General features: G+C 38.2%; 1 protein-coding gene across 4 annotated transcripts in view; it reads right to left on the bottom strand.

Moving 5' to 3' along the window:
• Nucleotides 1–18701, bottom strand: part of IFT46 (intraflagellar transport 46) — a 716375-nt gene extending 697674 nt beyond the window's left edge. Inside the window, exon 1 of one of the 4 annotated variants that reach the window (XM_044080916.1) lies at nucleotides 18603–18701. Coding sequence is in view for 2 of the 4 variants with exons in the window: in XM_044080913.1 (XP_043936848.1) it covers nucleotides 18500–18529 (30 nt within the window). In the remaining 2 variants the exon portion in view is untranslated. Of the gene's footprint in view, nucleotides 1–7621; nucleotides 7768–18499 lie in introns of those variants that run through there. The other 3 variants (XM_044080913.1, XM_044080915.1, XM_044080917.1) reach the window with 3 other exon arrangements.
• Nucleotides 18702–21387: the final 2686 nt, after the last annotated feature.

Raw genomic sequence — 21387 nt, 5'->3', positions numbered from 1 at the left:
AACAAAAATTTGCTATTTTTAATAATCTTCACCACTTCCTTTCTGCTATTTGTATTTTTAGTAATACTGTTTGTAAGGGGGATGCTTACACCCTAATCCATCCCTCCCTACAAACACTATAAGAAAAAAAATTGGAGTAGATCATTTAATAGCAATAGGAGCAATTATAAACCATACTGCTGGACTTAAAATAACTGTTTTGGACAAGTCACAAGGGGCCCCAAAAATATTTATGCCGAGGAATAACTGTTGAGAATGCGGGACCATGCTACAATTTCAACATAAATAAAATAATTATACACTTGTAGTGTACTACTGTTCTCCTTACATATGACTAACTTATTATAAAGAAAGCAGTAGTAGAGGTAATTTAATACAACGCAATTTGTATGCATTTAATTAAAAGTAGAAACCTATAATTATTATAATAACATTTGTAAGAGCAGATGCTCCCCAAATCCCCCATTAAGAAATGGGTAAGTGTTAGGCAACCCCCCCCCATTGCAGATGGTATTATGAAAAATACTCTATGTATACACTGTTGACAGAATCTACAAGAAACATCAGTTACTATACATAGCACTCACAGTGGGCAACAATGCACATAATCAAGCATTCTTTTCAACTGCCTGACAAAGAACATGTTGCAATGATTACATCATACCTTTCAACATCCACACATTTAACAATCATAGCAGAGGGTCAGATAGAGGAGTACTTTCACATTTTTTACAGCAGAAGTTTGACCTATACAGTAAGTGATATGGAATTTTGTACAGGTTTAACTTACTTAGCAAGGTAGGTCCACATAACCAGGTCTGACTTTATCAGGTCATCAGTAAATCTAGGAGAAGCAATGCTGTCTGAAGGCTAAAAATCATAGTACCCAGCCTAAACTGTATCCTCCCTTTCTACTTAACTAAAAAAAATCATTTTATTCAGCTGCTTTTACTGTGTTTGTCTCTTCCTACTTTATTTTGCTTGTGCTGCTTGTTCTTAGAAGTGTTCAATTGCATTTATTCTGCTGGATTAATTACTCCTTGTTAGTAGCCTGATTAAATTGTAGTTGTTATTCTAAGCCTGGATTAATTACTCCTTGTTAGTAGCCTGATTAAATTGTAGTTGTTATTCTAAGCCTCTTAGTTTTGGTTTAAGGACTCGGGCTTCAGGCCAATTATTTTACAGCAAGATTTATGGTCTACACTCTTGTCAGAGAAAATGGTAGCCTCTGCTCTTCTGAGCTGGGAATTGGTGGGTGAAAGCTTATTGTGCCTGCTGTTCTAAGTATTTTTGTTCCGGTTTAAGCACTTGGGTTCCAAGACAGCTATTTTACATTAGGAAGATTTGTTGTCTAAACTCTTGTGGTAGGAGATGATAGCCTACATTCTTCTAAGCTGGGAATTGTTGGTTGAAAGCTCATTATGTCTGATATTCTGAAAGTGTCATAGTTCTGATTTAAGCACTTGGGCTCCAAACCAGTTACTTTACATTAGGAAGATTTGTGGTCTAAACTCTTGTGGGAGGAGAGGCTAGCATGCACCCTTCTATGCTGGAAATTTCTGGTTGAAGGCCTATTGTGTCTGTTATTCTGAAGTGTCTTAGTTCTGGCTTAAACACTGGCGTCCAAAACCAGTTGTTTTACATTAGGAATGTTTGTGGTCTAGACTCTTGTGGTGGAAGAGTGTGGCCTGCACCCTTCTAAACTGGGAACTGCTGGTGAATTTCTGACAAACTGTTTTTTGCTCTTGTGACTGTAATTTTATGCACTTTGAATTTCTAGTACTTCTGCATTTTATAGCATAGACTATATTCAAACTTGCTGAATCTAGACTGTTTGGTATCACTTGAGCCCTAAAACCAGCTCTTCACTGAGATACTGAAAGATCGGAGGCATCCTTTGCTTCCAACTAACTATAAGTGCCTGTTTTTGCTCTTAAATTGCACTCTTAATTTGTATTTGCATTCTGTCTGTTTGAATGGTCTGAACTGTTTTTTTACCACGTTTTACTGTACATTGTACTAGTTCAGCTGTAGCATAGCCCAGTTTCAGGTTTGCTGTTTCTGGGTCTGTTTTGTAACTTCTGAGCATCAAATTCAAACCATCTTTGTTAGTGAAGGCCCTTCTGCACTCGTTGAGGGAGGAGAGTGCTGTCTGGGTCCCATCTAATCAAGGGTGATTGGGCTAGAGCTCAAAGAGAGCATCCTTGTTGGCTAATTTGAGTTAAAAGGGTTATTTCTTGTTTTATTTAAGCCTTGCATTTACACTTGTTTGCATGTAGCACACCAACGTGCACTGCCGCGTAGCAATGGTTACCATTGGTGGTCTCAGACGCAAATGTTTTGCTTGTTAAATTTTCTCTTAGTACTTTGCTTGTGGTCCTCTAGAGGATTTTCTTGGCCCTGCTCTACTGTCAGTTGGAACACTAAGCCACTAGCCATTCCTACGTGCAACCTCTTTTCCAGACCATGTAAATTTACCTAACACTATGGGTGGACAATTTCCCACGGTTTCTCGAGCCAGCTTGGTTGATATGGGCGTCCTGAGGCAGTGTAACAACTGCCTCATGTTCACCGACAACTCTCTACTCCTAGTTCATACAAACTCAACATGTGAAAAATACAGCTATGTTAAGAACCTTGAATCCATGTTCTCTCACACACCAGTCAGTACATAGGACAATGAGCAGGTTGTCAGCATGTACACCTCACCTCCTACTCCACCCAAACCCACATCACACAAACCTACATATGCAGAGGTCCTCACCAGAAACATACCTAAACACCAGAGGCCTGCCAAACAAAAACACACTACACATAATACTTCCTCTGCAGAACACAATATACACAACAACTCATGCACCAGTATCTCACCTGTCAAGCCCTTAAGGAAAAACACAAAACCAAACATATTAGTCATAGGTGATTCCATCATGAGACATACAGATGTCCCTCTCAACATGTTGGATAAGGAAAAGGTCACTGTCAGGTGCCAGGATCTGCCATATCACACATGCACTCAGGTCTCTCAGCAACAGATACGGTTATGACTCCATCATACTCCATGCTGATGTGAACGACTTGAGATGTACCTCTCTGGACTATATGAAGACAGACATGATTGAGCTCTCGGACTATGTGTCTTAGGCAGGTATGTCCCTAGCCTTAAGCAGCATTTTACCTTCACCTAGGATGATGCCTCAATATAAACAGAAAATGACTGACTTCAATAATTGACTTAGTTCTGGTGTCATTCTAAGGGGATCTCGTATCTGTCAGCCTGTGATGACATGATCGACAGACCTCGATGCTTTGCCAGAGATGGTCTTCATCTGTCACCCCTGGGACTTCGGCTACTGGTTAAGGCTCTTGCCACCTCCATTGTGCCTTTTTAGGCAGTGTCTCAAGGAAAAAATTCCGGACATAAAAACTTAATCTATAAACAACCTCAAGGTTATGCTGCTAAATGCTAGAGTCTTAACATGAAACTACACTCACTGGAAACGGTCCTCACCTTGGAAAATGCAGGCATTTGTGCAGTCACGGAGACCTGGTTCAAGGATGTGGAGAGCACCCCAGTCATACCAGGTTACACCTCATTCCACAAATTCAGACCACAAACTGAAGGCATAAAAACTAAAGAAGGCGGTGTATCAATATTCATTAAAGATAAATACACCTCCAGACTGGTTAAAAGTATGACTCCCTTAAGATACTTCAGGTGCAATTAACTGTTGGTAGGACACCTATTCAAGTCACTGCCAGCTACAGGTCCCTCTCCATGAATCAGGACACCCTCTCTGCCTATTTGGATATACTTGAGTCTATCAAGATACATCTGAACACAATGGTTTTGGCTGACTTTAACTACCCATCCATTGACTGGGTAATTTACTTGTGCTCAAACTCTCTTGCCCAAAGGTTCCTCTACTTCATTAACTCCAATGCCCTGGATCAGCTGGCTAACACCCCCACATGGGGTGCCAACATTCTGGATCTGGTGCTTACCAATATGGGGAACCACTGTAACATCCCCACTGTGAGGTTTTCCCTGGTGAGATTTGACCACAAATCAGTCTCATTCGAACTAACTCTCACATATGACCCCCCCCCCAGCTCCAACTAAACTAAAAAACTTCTCCAAAGCAGATTTAAACATCTTATAGGATGGTATAAATAGCTTCACTGCACCTCTTATCTTAGATGGACTGTACACCAATGCTTTATACAAACACTTATATAACTGCATTGACTCAGCCACACATGTTAGGACCAAAATAAGCTCCTCAAGGAAGAGCAAACCTGCTAAATAGACAACTGCCATTGACAGGCTTTACAATAAGAGGAAAAAATTGCTGTCCAAGAGCAAGAGGGAGTGAGCCCTAAACTGAAAACACTCCTTCCTCAGCTTAAACAAGCAAATAAGGCCTCTTGTGAAGTCCTCCAAAGCAAACTACAAATAAGCTTCCTCAACTAAGGACAACCATAAGGCATTCTTTAGTTACATCCGTAACCTAAAAAAAGGCCCAAATTTGTGCTGAACTGGTAGTTAGTGATGCCACATATACTGAGCCTGCGGACATAGCTAACCTGTTGGCTGACCGGTTCTGTGAAAACTTCACTCCCCTGTCTCTGGCACACGCAACTCATGACATCTCTACCACCTGTCCCCTGCCTTGCATCTCTAAACAACAGTTGTAAATGCCCTCTCTAAGGCAAAAAACACAGCATCTATGGGACCTGATAACATCATTGGCTGCTTACTACATGGGCTCCAACAAGAATTAGCAACACCATTGGGTACACTTTTCAATCATAGTCGAAGGACCAGCTTTGCCCCAGCTGAAATGAAAAATGGCTACCATTATTCCCTTGCACAAAGGTGGTGCTTCCACTGACCCCAGGAACTACAGACCTATTAGCCTGACTAGCCTTATCTGCAAGGCCATGGAGTGAATCATCATGGACCTTATCAACAAAGACATAGGTAATCTCCAAACATCTGACCCTACTCAGTTTGGATTTGTCAAAGGGAGATCATGCCCGTTAAACCTGGTGGACTTCTTTGAGACAGTCACCAAGGCCCTGGATGAAGGGAATCTGTGCATATGGCCTACCTATACTTAACAAAGGCTTCTGACACTATCCCCCACTCAGGCATCATTGACAAACACACCCAGCTACATATCAACCCTTGTATCATTAGATGGGTCACTAACTGGTTCACTGACAGAACCCATATAGTCAAAATAGGGGACTCCACCTACAACAGCAGACCTGTAACCAGTGGTGTTCCACAGGGATCAGTCCTTGGACCTCTACTGTTTGTAATCTATTTCTCTGAAGTACAAGCAAAAACTAAAGGTCTGTGGCTGACAAAGTTTGCTGATGACTGCAAACTGGAAGCGGTCACAGAATCTCCAAATGATGTCAACATCCTACAACAGGGTCCTACCAAATAAATAATTGGTGCCAAATTCATGGCCTTAAACTCAATACAAAAAAAAAAAAGTATTATCCCTTTTGCTAAGAGCGATGTTCCTGCTAACTACTACATCAATAGCAACAGCCTAAGTATGCACTCAGTGGTGACAGACCTAGGCACACAGGTTGACAGCAACCTTACCTTTGATCACCATGTCTCCACAGTGGTAAGAAGGGCATTCGATATTGCTCATCTCATAAGTAAGGGCATTGCCTCCAAAAAAAAATAAATAAATAAGTTATAACCTCCCTATTATCCAATAATTGAGTACAACACCCCTTTTAGTATGTACCTTTCCAAGCACCTGCAGCAACTGGAGAGACCACAAAGGTTCCTCACAAGGACAATTCAAAGTCTTCAGCATTTATCCTATGTGGATCATCTGAAATCATTGTCACTTTATTCTGTTTCATACACACTACTCAGAGGCAATCTCTGCCTTGCATCTAAGGAAACTTCTGACCTTGCTTTACTGGAAATGCTGCATATCTGCAAGTCAAATGGTAACATGGGTTACTCACTCTAAAGACCTTAACATAGTATGTGATATTAATAGAACCTGCTAGAGGGACAGATTTGTCTCTCAAGGTTACCACATCTTTACAACAGAGTCCCACTCCATGTCAAACAGAGCACCTCATTGGCCCTGTTCAAACACAATCTGGACGACTGGATGAGTAACCGTAAATTCACCCCGGGTGTTCCACCTGGGTCCCTCTTGGACAGGGGCAATAGGTGCTGATCATGGAAATAAGGGTAGAACATGGCTAGGCTTGTAAGGGCCCTAGGGCCATTAGCCTAGTAACTTAATCCATATCATTCAAGATATATGGGTTACTTGTAGTGACCAAAGGGACTCTGTAGTGTAGCAGACTCAACTAATTTGTCTCTCCTTCCCCACAAATAATGCAAACCACTAGATGCTTATAATAATTGGTAGGGTGGGAGAGGAAGCCAGGGCAGACTCAAAATAATCATTTGTGAAGCAGGAAAACCATTCACAAAGATGAAATGAGCAAAGGAATTAATGCCTAACCACACCCCTCAACAGTCCAGATTTTCGGCTCATATTTTAGTCATTTCTGCATAAAATTTAAGATTTTCTATTAAATCACAGGGAATTTAAGTCAATAAATAATGACATACATTTAAGTTTCAGACTTCATATCCTTCAGAAAATGTATGCCAACACAAAACCTGTTATCCTAGCAATTTTCTAAATTTATAAAAACACTATTTAAAATCTATCCCTGTTTTTGGGTCTTTGTTTCCCATGATTTTATGCTTTATAAAGATGTCTTATGCTAAGAGGTTAAGAGCTTTGTGCCCGAGCGCAACAAGAAACTGACGCAGAGCAAGAGACCTGTAATACTTTCTATCTTGAGATGTATCTCCTAAGACGTCATCCGATCTAGAAAGTATGGATGCTCAAACAACTAAAACAAAATTTTCGACTATAACATCGCCTGAAAAATAGATTACAATTAGAAGACCTAGAACAGGTAAAAAGCAAGAAACTCTCAAAATCTATAGCAAAAACAAAGCCAGAATGGTTTCCTGGCCTTGAAAAATTTAAATTGGCACTAAAACCTTTACAAATCGGCAGTTCAGAATTTTTCTGACCAACTGTCTTCTTTTGGAAATACTATTAATCAAATAGCCTCCCGACTGGAACTAACTGAAGCTAGAGTTTCTGAGAATTAAATAAAAATTGACCAGATGCAAAAACTATGTGACAAAAACACCAGTTACATCCAGAAGCTTCAACAGAAAATACTTGATCTAGAAGCGAGAAGTAGACAGGACCACATTCTCAGAGGTGTCCCGGAGAGCTATGAGCATTCACAATTAACAGAAATCATCATGCAAATACTGAGCTGCCTTTTTGAAAACTCCCCAGAAACTACCGAAATAGTAACTGAAAGAGCACATTGGGCTGTCCACTATTCACAAATACCTAACAAACCCAGATAAATATATGTTAAAATGTTAAAATATCAAGACGTTGCTAAAATTCTCTCTGCAGCAAAGGGGAAAAAAAGTATTTCTTGGAATAGTAACATAACTTTTACACAATATTTACCTTATCTAAATAAACAAAAACAAAAACAACATCAATTGGCACCCTTCTGTTCTTACCTAATATCGAGGAAGGTTAAATTCCAGATGCAATAGCCACATACTCTGCCCTTTCAGTATAATGAAAATAAACTCTTGATCGACTCTGTGAAAGGCGCAAGATCAGCATTCCTGAAAGCCTTAAATGAACTTCCTCATGTAAAGTCTTAACCGCTTCATATCTGTTGTAAATAAAGGTTGCATCTTAAAATCCAGGGATACAAAGTAATAAAATAAATCCCAGTCGTTCTTCTATTTTCTTTGATGAGGGCTGGGAACCTTTAAGATGAGATGATGTTGTGATTAGGATAGCAGTGGCTGGACCTTGACTTCCACATTTATACCTACCGTTTGCTCATCCACTTCCGCTCCTTCCGGTCCCTTGATGAAGAACTCTCACCTGCGATCTTTCTTATTTAATTGTATGGCAGCAACGGATCGTCAATGACAGTATTACCAATGGTTTACCTCATCTTGGCTTCAATTCGGTCCGGATAACTGCAAAAGGTAATTGTTCACTACTAAACAGAAGTGGTCACCTTATGAAGGGACGGAACATTTGAAATTAACGTTTTAAACTGCTGTAAAGTGTTTCTAGTCTGTTCAGATTGTTATGGCTTGATATTATAATCTTTTTTACTTTAAGCTTTAAGAGATATCTTTTAACTGATCTGTTAGTAAAACAAGACAGGGATGTGTTACACTGGCAGAAGTAATGACAATTGCAGAATTATAAATATGAAGAAGAAAAGGTGAACTCTCTTGTACGGACAATTGCTTTGCTTGTGGCTAGTCATCTTGCTTTCAAGTTAATTAGGGTTCTACAGTCCTAATTTTGTAGTGCATTCATCATCTGCTATTTGTTATATGCCTCAACATGATTCTATATGGCCTCTTAGAAATTATTAAAGAAAATGGGGGGTAAATAAGTAATATTGTTGTTTTATTTAATTCTATTACAGCTTGTAATAACGAAGTTGTAGTGTGCTTCTTTATTTACAGCCGCAAGATATCTTATGTGGGTATATACTATGTTAAAATCCATTGGAGACTTATTTAATAAGTTAAAAAAATGTATTTTAAATTAGCGCTGTTGACGCTGTTCATATATCTAGATTTAGGCAGTTTTATGTCTAGTAACAAGTCTCTTCTGTAATTTGTTATGGGCAGAGCTGTGATATATTGGAATCCTTTACATTCTTGATATCTTCTAATGTAATAGAGTTAATCTATTAGTGGTTGTTCCAATATATTGCTCTGTCATCCAGTCAAATTTCAAACAGATAAAATTTTAATTAATTAATTAATTAATTAATTAATTAATTTTATTTATTTTTAGATTCTAAACTAATGCTGACTTATACGCCTTACATATGTCATGTTAAATCTAATACGCCTATCACAAGGTTAATTTTTGAGGTGACAATGCTAAATAATAATACTAAGACTTAACAATTAAGCGCCAAAACTATGGTAAAATTAGTAGGACACACGTTTTCTTGTAGGCGAGCTTTGACAGTTTTTAGGTGTGCAGAAGTGAGGATGCACATTTTGGTTCACATAGTTAAGATTTTTACTTGGTTAAACATTAGTAAAACTGTTGACTTTAGAGGTAATACAAATCATCTAGTTCTGATCTTTGCTTATAAGAAGATACCTCTTTATTCTAAACAAGTAGTCTCTTCCAGGAGTAGTGGGTTAGTGGTTAGGCACAGGTTAGGGCTGGAAGAGTCAAGTGCTATAAGTATACCTACTTACTAATCTGCCTAATTAAACTACTGCAGCAATGCAAAAGTCAATTTTATATCAATTTTATGAGAGAGGGAGAAAGTGGGAGAAGAGTAAAAAAGGGGCAACCACTGAAAGAAAAAAAATAAAAAAGTATTGGGTTGTATACTTTCCATTTTATTGATATTTATAAAAAAGTGAATTATTAAATGTGGATCACTGATTCATGGAAGATTAAGGGTATTCAAGAGAATAAAAAAGAACATTACTTTTACATTTACTGTACAAATCAGTAGCAGGAATATTTTTTATTCAGGAAACTCATATGATGCATGATAACTGGGTTCAGGACACACAGAAAAAAATGGATAAAAACAATTACTGCCTCAGGCAATAAAACCAACAGTGGGGGAGTGGCAGTTATAATTAAAAGCTCATTTAAAGAGCAAATCTTACATTATGATTCAAATACTAATGGCAGATGGTGTTACTTTATAACAATAAATCCTAGTTTTGATAAACCAATTTTATTTCTTAATATTTACTGTCCTTGTACAAAGCAAAAGAACTTTACTATTTCTTTATAAAACATTCTATCTTTATTCCCTAATTATTATAATAGAGGGGTTGGAATTCATTAGCAGACCCTGTCATTCAGAAACAGTAAAAGTAAAACATGCAACACCCAAGCCTCTACTGCATTATTGGATTTGAAAACTGATTTCAATTTGTTTGACCCTTACTACCTTCAAGCCAAGAACACCCACATATCTAAATATACCTTTTATTCTCAATGTCACCAATCATGGTCCAGATTGGACTTTTTCCTGATTTTGGATATATTTCTGAGAGCTGAGATGAATTATTTTATTGAACCTAGATTTTTTTCAGACCATTCAAAAATTACAATTAAGATATCCTAGTCCATATTGCTAAAATCTCGCTAAAGGGGTATAATTGGTCATTAAATCATAATTTGCTACAAAAGAATGATGTCATACAGGATAGTAGCTCCTTACTAGATTATTTGGATAACACCATAACCTCCTCCCCAATTCTTTTTAATGTGCAATGGGCACAACTAAAGCTCAGATTAGAGGTCTACTTATACAAAAAGCATCCTATCACAAAAACAAAATTCAGAAAAAAGGAACTACAACTTAAAAAAATTAAAATGTTTGAAGAGGAACTACAAGACAATTTTAATTCAACTTTAGAAAAACATCTAAATGATCTCCAGAAGTATCTATATTTACTCCATGCTGAACAATGCTCACTCTAAAAAATGAAAACACTAGCTAAATTTGTGGAATGGGCTCAAACTCCCTCAAACATATTAACTAGAATAATAAATGTGGATAATAAAGCTCCTACTATAACAAACCTAGAATATCCTGGTAAATCATATATTACCAATTTTGAAATTCTTAAACTCTTTGAAGGCATTTATTCCCAACAGTATGGTCAACAAGAGCATTCTTTCACTGATCAAGAGAGGGACCTTCACCTAGACAATTTAGCTTTCCTAAAAATTAGTTGCACTCAAAAAAATCTTCTTTCAGCACCCCTTTCAAAGTAAGAAATCTTGTCTACAATAGATAATCTCAAACCTAATAAAGTTCCTGGTCTTGGCGGTTTTAAGGCTGAATTTTATAAAACATTTAGGGAAAGGATATAAAATATTCTATTAATAGTTTTTGACTATATAAAAGATAGGGGTATTTCAGACCTATATCTAAACAACTCTAAAACAACTTTTATTCCTAAAGGTAAAAAAGCTAGAACCCCTCCGAATTATCGACAGATATCCCTATTAAGTGAGATATAAAAATCCTAGCAGCAATTTTAGCCAATAGACTAAAAAAATTCCTAACATTATTTCACCTGGACAGGCAAACTTTATATACAAGAGAGATAAACCTGTGATAATAAACTAACATTGGACACAATGACGATACTTTCCAATTATCAAAAACACCCTATTGATACACTTGCATTAGATGCGTCTAAAGTCTTTGATAGGATGAATCATATATTTTTTATTTGCAGTATTACCTTATTTTAGTTTACCAAAAAGCTTTATAGATATAATTAAAACCCTATACAATAATTCACATACAACACTATTTATTAACAAAAAAATCAAAATAGTAAAACATGCAACACTCAAACCTCTACTGCATTATTGGATTTGAAATCCGATTTCAATTTGTTTGACCCTTACTACCTTCAAGCCATGGGGCTAGACAGAGAGGCCCATTATCACTATATCTTTTCAATTTATATATAAAACTCCTTTTCCGTCTAATAAAACAAAAAACATACCATCTTGTTCCTCATTTATTTAAAAATAAAATTGCTTTTTCAGCTTTTGCCGATGATCTAAATATATACTTTTGTCCACCTAATACTGATTTGAATAAGTTATTAGATTTGATTAGTAATTTCTTAAAATTTTCTAATTATAAAATTACTCCTGATAAATTGTTCATATTCCCGTTAAATTCTTCATGTTATACTAACCAATTTTTCTGGGTTCGGAAATAAAACTTAAATATTCCTTAAAATATCTTGGGATTTCCTTTCAATACGATCGTAGCCTCTTTCTTCAGAAAAATATTTGGAAACTGATTTCAGAAATAGAGGAAGACTTTCAGAGGTGGAATGTTCTAAAACTAGCCTTCCTTTCAAAAGTTTCAATTATCAAAATGAATATTCTTCCAAGACTATTATTTCATCTTAGGGCTTCTACCATAATAATCCATAACAACTTATTCAAGAAAGTTAATGCATTTTAACAAGGTTTATTTGGCATCTCAAATCGATTAGAATAAGTTACCAAAAATTAATTAATCCAAAAATAAACAGAGGGTTGGGATTACCTGACTTTACATTATATTATGATATGTTCAAGTAAAATTAAGTTTCAGAATCTGATCCAAAAAGGAAAGAACGATCACCATCTTGGTTAAAAATCTGGTATGATTATATTAAGTCATTTAACTTTAACCCAAAGGCCCTTCCATTCCTTGATAATTTTAGGACTTTCAAAACTCATGCTTCATTAAAGTTCAGTGTAATAGGATTACAAAAACTGTTGGATTCCCTATATTTATCTAAAGCATTTCGAGTGTTGCAACCATTACATTTAAACCCAAACATTAGATTGAATAATGAAATGTTAAATCCTAACATGTTCCTTCTTATTAAAGAGAAAAACTTTGGGACTTCTATGTTTTCAGAAATAAATCTCTAGAGGACGTAAGGAATTCCTTAAAACTTCACAGGGACTACACCATAATTTTAAGACAAATCAGGGAATTAACAGCTTCACTGACAAAGGAATTTGAAGTTAATGAAAATAGTGTCGATACATGTAAAATCTTATGGAAGATATTACAATTTAATAAACACACATACATATATGTATATATACACACAAAATGTTAACTAACTCATATAAACTTATTACTTAGCTAACATATCAATCTGTTATCATTATATCGAACTACTGGATGAAACAAAATGCTAAAATCACTCAGTCAGAAATCTCAAGCCATTAGAGCTCCTCTGAAATTAACCCCCTTTAAAAAACGTATCTATACCCAATTAATGATCACTAATAATGCCTATTTAGCTCCAGTAATTATGAACAATTTTAATGCAAAACTCTCCCCAGATTGCCCACGTTGCCATTTCCAGAAAGCAGATCTGTTCCATATATTTTGGAGCTGTGTTCACTGAGAGTTAGGCTTGAGAAGATGGGGTATGAAAAATCCACTCTCTCATGGGAATTTGCATTACTACATATTACCTCTGAAAATCTTCCAAAACTAAAATACATATTTTGGTTACCATCTTCTCACTGTTGAAACTATATATCACTCAGAACTGGTTAGACAGGAGTCAGTGTTCATGGTCAAGCTTTGGACAAATGGCAATCAGGTCCATTTTAACACACGAGTTTTTAGCAAACAATCTTAACAGACATTTATACTTTCTCCAATACTGGATGACCCTCCTAGATATTCTCCTAACCTAAACTAGGCAGAGTTCTATATCTTATTGTAATCCAGATGTCAGCAAATGACATTGTTCTAATGACAATATGCTGTGTAACACTAATTTAATTTGGTAAGTAAGTAAGTTAAATAAGAATGCTTTTGTGTTTACATTAAGATAGCACTTTGTGTATATAATGTATATAGGTTATCTTGTTTTAGTTTTGATCTGTTTTGTCAATTTCTGTTATATTCTATTGTTATTCTTTTTTTATATATATTGCAGCTAAAAGAGCAATAATTGCATTGGGATTATATCACATATAGAAGGTTACACGTATATTCATGTTTTAAAATGAAAATAAAGAAACATTTTAAAAAAAGAAAAGAAAGAAACTGATGCCAAACATCTTTTAGCTCCACCTTCTAACCTAGTGGCCATACTACTACAAGGCAGCATGCAAAACATTCTTTGCCATTTACTTATATCAAGAAGGTTAGTTGACTTCCACCTGATCCTTCCAGTATTTAAAAGGACAATATCACTTTTGCATTTATTCCCTGGCACAGTGGACTGCCTTATCGCAGGAGGTTCTTGACTCCTCCAGTTCGATTCTTGTCTGGAGTGCCTTCTGTTTGGAGTCTGCACGTTCATAGGTAGGTTCATAGGCAAGTACTAGGTTATGGCCCTGGAGCCAATGCAAGCCTAGCCCAATAGTGTTCCCAGTCATCTGGCTTGCCAGACGTTAGTTCCCTGTGCCCCTATCTAGCAATGCGATTGAAGTGATAATTTCCTATTTCCCATCCACTCATCAAGATTTCTCTTGAAGAGAGCAAGTAAGGTGCTCTGCTTGACATGAATTGGGAGTTTATTTCAGAGTACTGGAAGTCTCTGGGTTAGGAACCTATCCCTCCAGCAGGTTCTATTTAATGTGGTGATAAAGTTGAGGTCTTTGGAACAAGTAGCATGGAAGGATTGGGATTTTTTCAGATGAAACATGTCTAGCAAAACTGAGTCAGACATGGCTCTGTATGTCAAGCAGAGATCGCCTCTAAGTAGGCGATATGAGATGGAGTAAAGTTAAGTTTTTAAGTCTATCTGCATAAACAAGTGTTTGAGTCCCAAGATCCTGTTTGTGAGGAACTTCTGTGGCCTTTCCAGTTGTTGGAGGTGTCTAGTGAGGTACATACCAAATGGGGCATTGTACTCTATAATGGGTCTGATGAGGGCAGAGTAGAGAGAGGTAATGACTTATTTTTTCCTGGATGAGAACCCTTTTGTGATGTGCCACATAGAAGGGCTTCCTAACTACAGTGGCAATGTGGTTGTTGAAGGAAAGACTGCTATCTACCTGTGTCCCTAGATCCCTTATAACACCTTCAGAGTTAAGTGTGTTCCCTTCGATATGGTAGTTTGTGGGCACCGTGTTTTTCCTGAAAGGAATGACTATGCATTTTTTGGTGTTGAGCCTAAGGCCATGGTTTTGGCACCAGTTGTTGGTTTCCGTTAGGCCTTTTTGTAGGATGTCAACATCAGCTTGAGAATCAATAAGAGCTCCCAGTTTGCAGTCATCCTCGAATTTGGTTAACTAAAGTCCTTTGGTGTTGGCTTGAACTTCAGAGAAGTAGATACCAAATGGGAGAAGACCCAAAACCGATCCCTATGGGACTCCACTTGTAACTGCCTGGTAGTCAAATTTGGAGTCAGCTACTTTCACCCTGTGGGTTCTGTCAGTGAGCCAGTTGGCAACCCATCTAGTGATGTACAGGTTAATTCCCAGATTAGTGAGCCTATCAATGACTCCAGAGTGTGGGATGGTGTTAATGGCTTTGGCTAGATCGAGGTAGGCTGTGTGGACAGCCTTGTCTTCATCCACGGCTCTGGTGACAGCTTCAAAGAAGTCTATCAGATTGAGCAGGCATGATCTGCCTTTCACAAACCCAAACTGCATGGGGTCCAGGGTTTGAAGGTTCCCTATAACCTTATTTATAAGATACATAATAATACGTTCCATAGCCTTACAGATCAGGCTCATCAAGCTAATGGGGCGGTAGTTCCCAGGGTCAGTAGTTGCACCCCCTTTGTGGAGTGGGATGACTGTAGCAGTGCGCCATTCAGTGAAAACGAAGCCAGAACTGAGGCTGTAGTTGAACAGGGCATTCAGGTGTGGTGGCAGTTCTTTTTGTAGATTGTGTAGGACACAACCCGGCATATTATCTGGTCCCATAGAATCTGCATTCTTAGCTTTGGTTAGCGCAGTTTCTATTTGTGCAGTCGTGATAATAGGGAGTTGGTATTCCTCGGGTATGTGGATGGGCCCTTTTAGGGGGTGAGGGGGAGTAAAGTTTGCACTAAACCTGTCTACCAAGATATTGGCAATATCAGTTGGTTCAGTATAAGTAGTGCTGTTGTGCTGTAGCTCAGAGCATATCTGCGTATTATTATCCAGATTCTTGACATAATTAAAGAATGCCTTGTGGTTGTCCTTAGTATCTGTAGCAATTTTGCTTTTGTAACTAGATTTGGTGGATTTGACAAGGGATCTCAATTTTTAAAGAGTATTTCAAGGGAATTTTTCCAGTTATCGGACTTTACCCTTTTCTGCAACAGTTTTTTCCTTCTGTTGTAGAGTTTGTTAATGGCTAGGGTCCACCAGATTGGCTTCCTTTTTTTAGAGGAGTGCGTCTTGGTTCTGTTTGGTATGGCCCTATTTATGCAATTGTATAAGTGCTCATACAGTGCCTTGGTGTAAGAATCAGCAGCCATGCTCCCATTCCCCATTTCTATGGATGACGTGAAGCTTGCCACTTCTGTCCTTAGAAGCTCAAAATTAGCTTTGGAGAAGTTTTTCACTATGGTTTCCTTTTTCAGGGGTGGGGGTGAGATTTGGATATCAATGGTGATTAACTTGTGGTTGGATCTGACCAGGGAGCAGGAGTGGCCTTAGGTCAACTGGTGCCCTAGGCAAAAGGGCTCCACGTCACCCCCTACCACACCATCTGGTGCCCCCATCCTGGTCTATCTACACCAAATAAATACTGGAAAAGCACCCCTGCTGCAGTGGCGCTCTAGGCGACCGCCTAGTTGGCCTATGCCTAAGGCCGCCTATGCCAGGGAGGGGTTTATCAAAGGAGCAGAGCAGCGGTCCCCCATGTTTGTAATGACTAGGTCAAGAATGTTGTTTCCCCTAGTGGGGTTGAGGATGAGTTGGTCCACGGCATTGGAGTTGATGAATTCCAGGAGACGTTGGGCAAAAGAGTTGGAGCAGGAGTAGTTGTTCCAACTAATGGAGGGATAGTTAAAGTCTCCCAGAATAAGGGTATTAGGCTGGACCTTGATGTTTTCCAGAGTGACCAGGAATGCAGAGCGGGAGTCCTTGTTGGGGATCTGTAGCAGGCTGCAACATGGACTGCAGTTTTGCCCAGTGATAATTGTACCTGAAGTATTTCTTTTTTTTTTTTCAAAACAAGTTTATTGTTTTAACATATAAGAGAAATATCATAACAATTTTATACAAATAATTAAAAATAGGTATTATTATAATATTCAACAAAACAACTAAAGTATTTACAAAGACATCCACTACAATCAGATCAATTAATTAAACTAAAATACTGTGCTATTGAAATTAGAATTTTTTTAACAAATTTTGTAAATTATCCCATACAATAAAATGTGATGTTTTTCTAGTTGTTCTCATTCTAATTGTGCTTATTTCCATATGACACATTATATTCATAACATTTTTAAATTCATTGAACGAAGGAGGTGTATCTGAAATCCAATTTCTAGTTATTATTTTCCTAGCCACTGCTAAGATAGACCATAACAAGGGAAGCTTAATCTTTTTAACACATTGAGGTATGTTTGGCAACAAATCTGAAGGTGTGTGTATCATTTACGAAGACGGATACACCTCCGCCTTTGGAGGATCGTTCATTACATCCCTTAGGGCTGTGGCTCAGACTTGGGGCCGAAAGGTGTGATATGCATTGTAACCTGGTAGCGCAGGGGTGCTCTCAGGAGCCTTGAACCAGGTCTCTATTACTACACAGATGTCGATTTTTTATGGTTTCGAGTGGGTTTCTCCGTGTTGCTCCCAAACTCCAAAAGCATGCAGTAGGTGGATTGGATACTCTAAATTGGAAGAACTACCAGGATACGACTAGCACCCAGCGGTATAAACCTTGATTTTAGATGATTGCCATTCCCGACCCCATGTGCATAAATAGGAAAAAGGGGATGTGGATGGATAGACTTATTCCCACTGTTGCCAACTATATTACATAACGACTAAGTAGCCCATGACTTAGCATTGCTACTACACGTATAAGAAATGCCAACAGGTCTCGGTGGAAACAGCTTTAATGACATACACTGAAGTAATGATCCTATTATCAAAACGTTTTAGATGAAATTATTAAAACGGCATAATTTCCCAATAACTAAGTTAGATATAGTTTTAATTTGCGTTACGTATACATTTCCGATTTCCAAACAAATCAATAAATACTAAATTACACCACTGCTACAATCAGTATAAGCCTAAACTAAATAGCATCGCAGTGGCCCCAGAGTTCATTGACAGACTGTGCAAAGCAGAGCCTATCAGCAAGCACGTTCTTACTGACGCAGCCATAGTATGGTACAGTCTCCTTACCAGTTAAGCTTAGAAGCATAAACTAGTTTACAAAAGTGCAAGTTTCATTTCTAGTAGACCTACTTACTGGAATTTAACAACAATTTACAAATGCTGCAAGTCGCCTTAACGTCAGTACCGTGTGTCTGGATTATAACAAGATGACACTGGCAGACATTTGAGGAAGGAACCTTGTAACATTGGACCATGACACGCATCAAGGAGAAGATAGTACAAAAAAATAAAAGTGCAGGAGTCAACGTTGCTTAACTCCAAATTACCGAGTGACGCCTTTCCAATACATTTAATTATAGCTCATTAGTCACGAGAAAGTCATCGGCACCCTCCTTTTCAGTATAATCGTCTCATACACCTCCTGTTCAAACCCAATCAGCAAACAACACTATTCCTCTGCTAATGTACCGGCTCACAGTTGTGCATAGTTTTGTCAAACTAATAAAATATATCCTTTTTAAGTTTTCTATGTTTTATAGACTGCTTTCTAATACGGACTTCAAAGCAATAATTACCTTCTGCCCTTCTGTGTCTGAATCCTCCATTTCTGCTTACTGTTATTGCCTCTGTTTGTATTTGCTTACTATAGTTTTAGGAATAAAAACATCTTTGGTTTACCTTCTGGGTCTCTGTCCTCCATAACACAGGGAGCAATTGTTGACAATCACTAAGGAGATTATCCTCTCACGAGATTTCAATTGATGCTTTTTGTTCTTGCAAAGAATTTTTTGAGGAAGTGGGGTATGGTTGACGGTTGTGATTTTGTTTATTGTAATATATTTCCATCTAGTGGTCATATGTATTTTTGCCGTGTCGGACGGTGGAAATGGATGATTTTTGCTTTGTCCGCTCATAAGTGTTGAACTACAGTGAGCATTTTCAGTCTTAATTGTCGGCGTCTCTTAAAATAGGGAACGTAGTGGTTATTACGCTAAATATGTCTCTCAGTTGTCCAAATTTTCACAGAATGTACAGATTTCTGCGTCATATTTTTGGTTTGCTCCTCATATGTTTTTGGCAAATCACGGAGGACTGAAGTCAGAAAATACTGACTTACATTTGAGTTTCAGAGATAATACCCTTCAAAAATCCATGGTAAAGCAGTCTGTTATTTCATCAACTAAGTTTATACGAGAAATATTTAAAAATGTCCCTATTTTTAGGCCCCCTTGTATTTATGGCTCTAGCCAGATTTATTGTTCTAAGAGGTTAACTCATTAGCACCTATGTGGAGTGTCTTCTAGCTGCTTACAATCATCTTGCATTCCAGAGCATTTTCTGAAAAACAAACTTAAAACGCATACGAAAAACAAATATAAATATTTTGTGAACAATAAAAAATATTAAAGCTGTACAAATAGCAACATTATCAGTAAGAAGTATTTTTTACAGTGATAACAGTCAGCGCATTCATAGTCTTTTCCACAAATACTATAATATATTATAATGCGCACAAACCCCACAAATTATATTTGTTGTAAACTTTCACAAACAAATTTTCATATCTTGAAAGCTGTACAGCCTAGATATATATTGTTAGAATTTTTTTGTTAAACAGACATAAGCATTCATACAACAAGAAACTCATAAGAGCAAGTTATTCAGATATTTACAGAAATATGAAAACATATGATTACTTGTATAATTAACAAAACAAATGTTGTTGTTGTTTGACTTTCGGCTTTTCCCAGTTAGGGGTCGCCACAGAGGAACTCCGGTCCACTAATGATTGGCAGTAGATTTTCACGAACGCCGAGGTGCCAGCTCGAACGTTCAACCTTCAACAAAGGCACGCCCATTTATGCATGTCTTTCGAAAGCCCACCCTGCCGCGGGGAGGACATGCAGACTCCACACAGAAGGCACTCCCTGCACTCCACCCGAGAATCGAATGGGAGAACCATAATAAACAAAACAAATAATACTGGATATCTCTCAAGATGTGCAACTTACAGTGCACTTATCAAAGATAGTTTTCTTCAACAACATCTAAGGTTTCACCTAATGTCATGCAGCAGTTTATAAGTTACTCACTTTGTGAAGTATTAAGTATAAATGCAAATATTGCTTATTATCATAATTACTAGCAAACAATTAGCAATACTTTCAGTACAGTGTAATATAAACCAGCATTGGCAGTGAATTGTCCTGTCTCTCATGTTGGTGTTTTACATAGGTTCATAGGTAGGTACTAGGCTGTCAGCCCAAGGGCCTACGCAAACCTAGCCAACAAGGTTCCCTGGCTTACGCCACCCAAGAAAGTTATTTTCCTGTGCCACTGTCGAGCAGAGACACAGAAGTGATCCCCAGGGTGTATTTCCTATTCCCATCCACTCATCAAGATTTTGTATGGGAAGTCTCTGGGATAGGAATCTATCCCTCCAGCATGTCCTGTTTATTGTGGTGACAAGGTTTAGGTCCCTAGAGCGTGTAGCTCGGAGGGATTGGGATTTCTTTAGGTGTAGCAGTGATTATTACATCTTCTGTATTTAGGGGACTACCACCTATGTGGTAGTTTGTGGTACTTTGTTTTTTCCAAAGGGGATGACTATGCACTTTTTAGCATTTAGCTTGAGGCCATGATTTTGACACCAGGTATCCATCTCAGTGAGACCCTTTTGGAGAATGTCTGTGTCAACCGGAGGGTCAATTATAGCCCCTAGTTTGCAGTCATCTGCGAACTTGGTCAGCCATAGTCCTCCTGTGCTTGCCTGTAACTCTGAGAAGTATATGCCGAACAGGAGGGGTCCTAGGACTGAGCCCTGGAGAATGCCACTTGTAACCGGTTTAAAGTTTGACCTAGCTCCCACAACTCTCACCATGTGGGTTCTGTCCGTGAGCCAGTTGGCAACCCATCTTGTGACACAGGGGTTTATGTTCAGGCTGGTGAGCTTGTCTATAATACCAGAATGGGGAATGGTGTCGAAGGCCTTAGCGAGGTCTAGGTAGGCTGTGTGTACCACCTTTCCCTCATCTATAGCCTTGGTAACTGTCTCAAAGAAGTCCACCAGGTTTAGGAGGCATGATCTGCCCTTAACAAAGCCAAACTGGGTAGGGTCCAGTGTTTGGAGGTTCACAATGTCTCTGTTAATGAGTTCCATGATGATGCCCTCCACAGCCTTGCAGACCCAAGCTAGTCATGCTTATAGGGCGATAGTTCCCGGGGGCTGTTGTGGCTCCACCTTTGTGGAGCAGAATAACCGTTGTTGTGCACCACTCTATGGGTATGTAGCTTGTGCAGAGGCTGAGTTTGAAAAGTGTGTTTTTGGTGAGGGGTTAGTTCATCTTTGAGCTCATGTAGGACGCAGCCTGGGACAACGTCCGGTCCCATTGATGCTGTGTTTTTGGCTTTGGAGAGGGCTGTTTTAACCAGAGTGCCTGTGATTTCAGGGACTCTACATTCT

The sequence above is a fragment of the Protopterus annectens genome, chromosome 8.part0, assembly GCF_019279795.1.
Source record: "Protopterus annectens isolate FY-2018-M chromosome 8.part0, PAN1.0, whole genome shotgun sequence".
In the NCBI taxonomy this organism is placed as follows: Eukaryota; Metazoa; Chordata; order Ceratodontiformes; family Protopteridae; genus Protopterus; species Protopterus annectens.
Note: the sequence above shows the minus strand (reverse complement) of the source record. Positions and strands in the feature narration are given on the sequence as shown.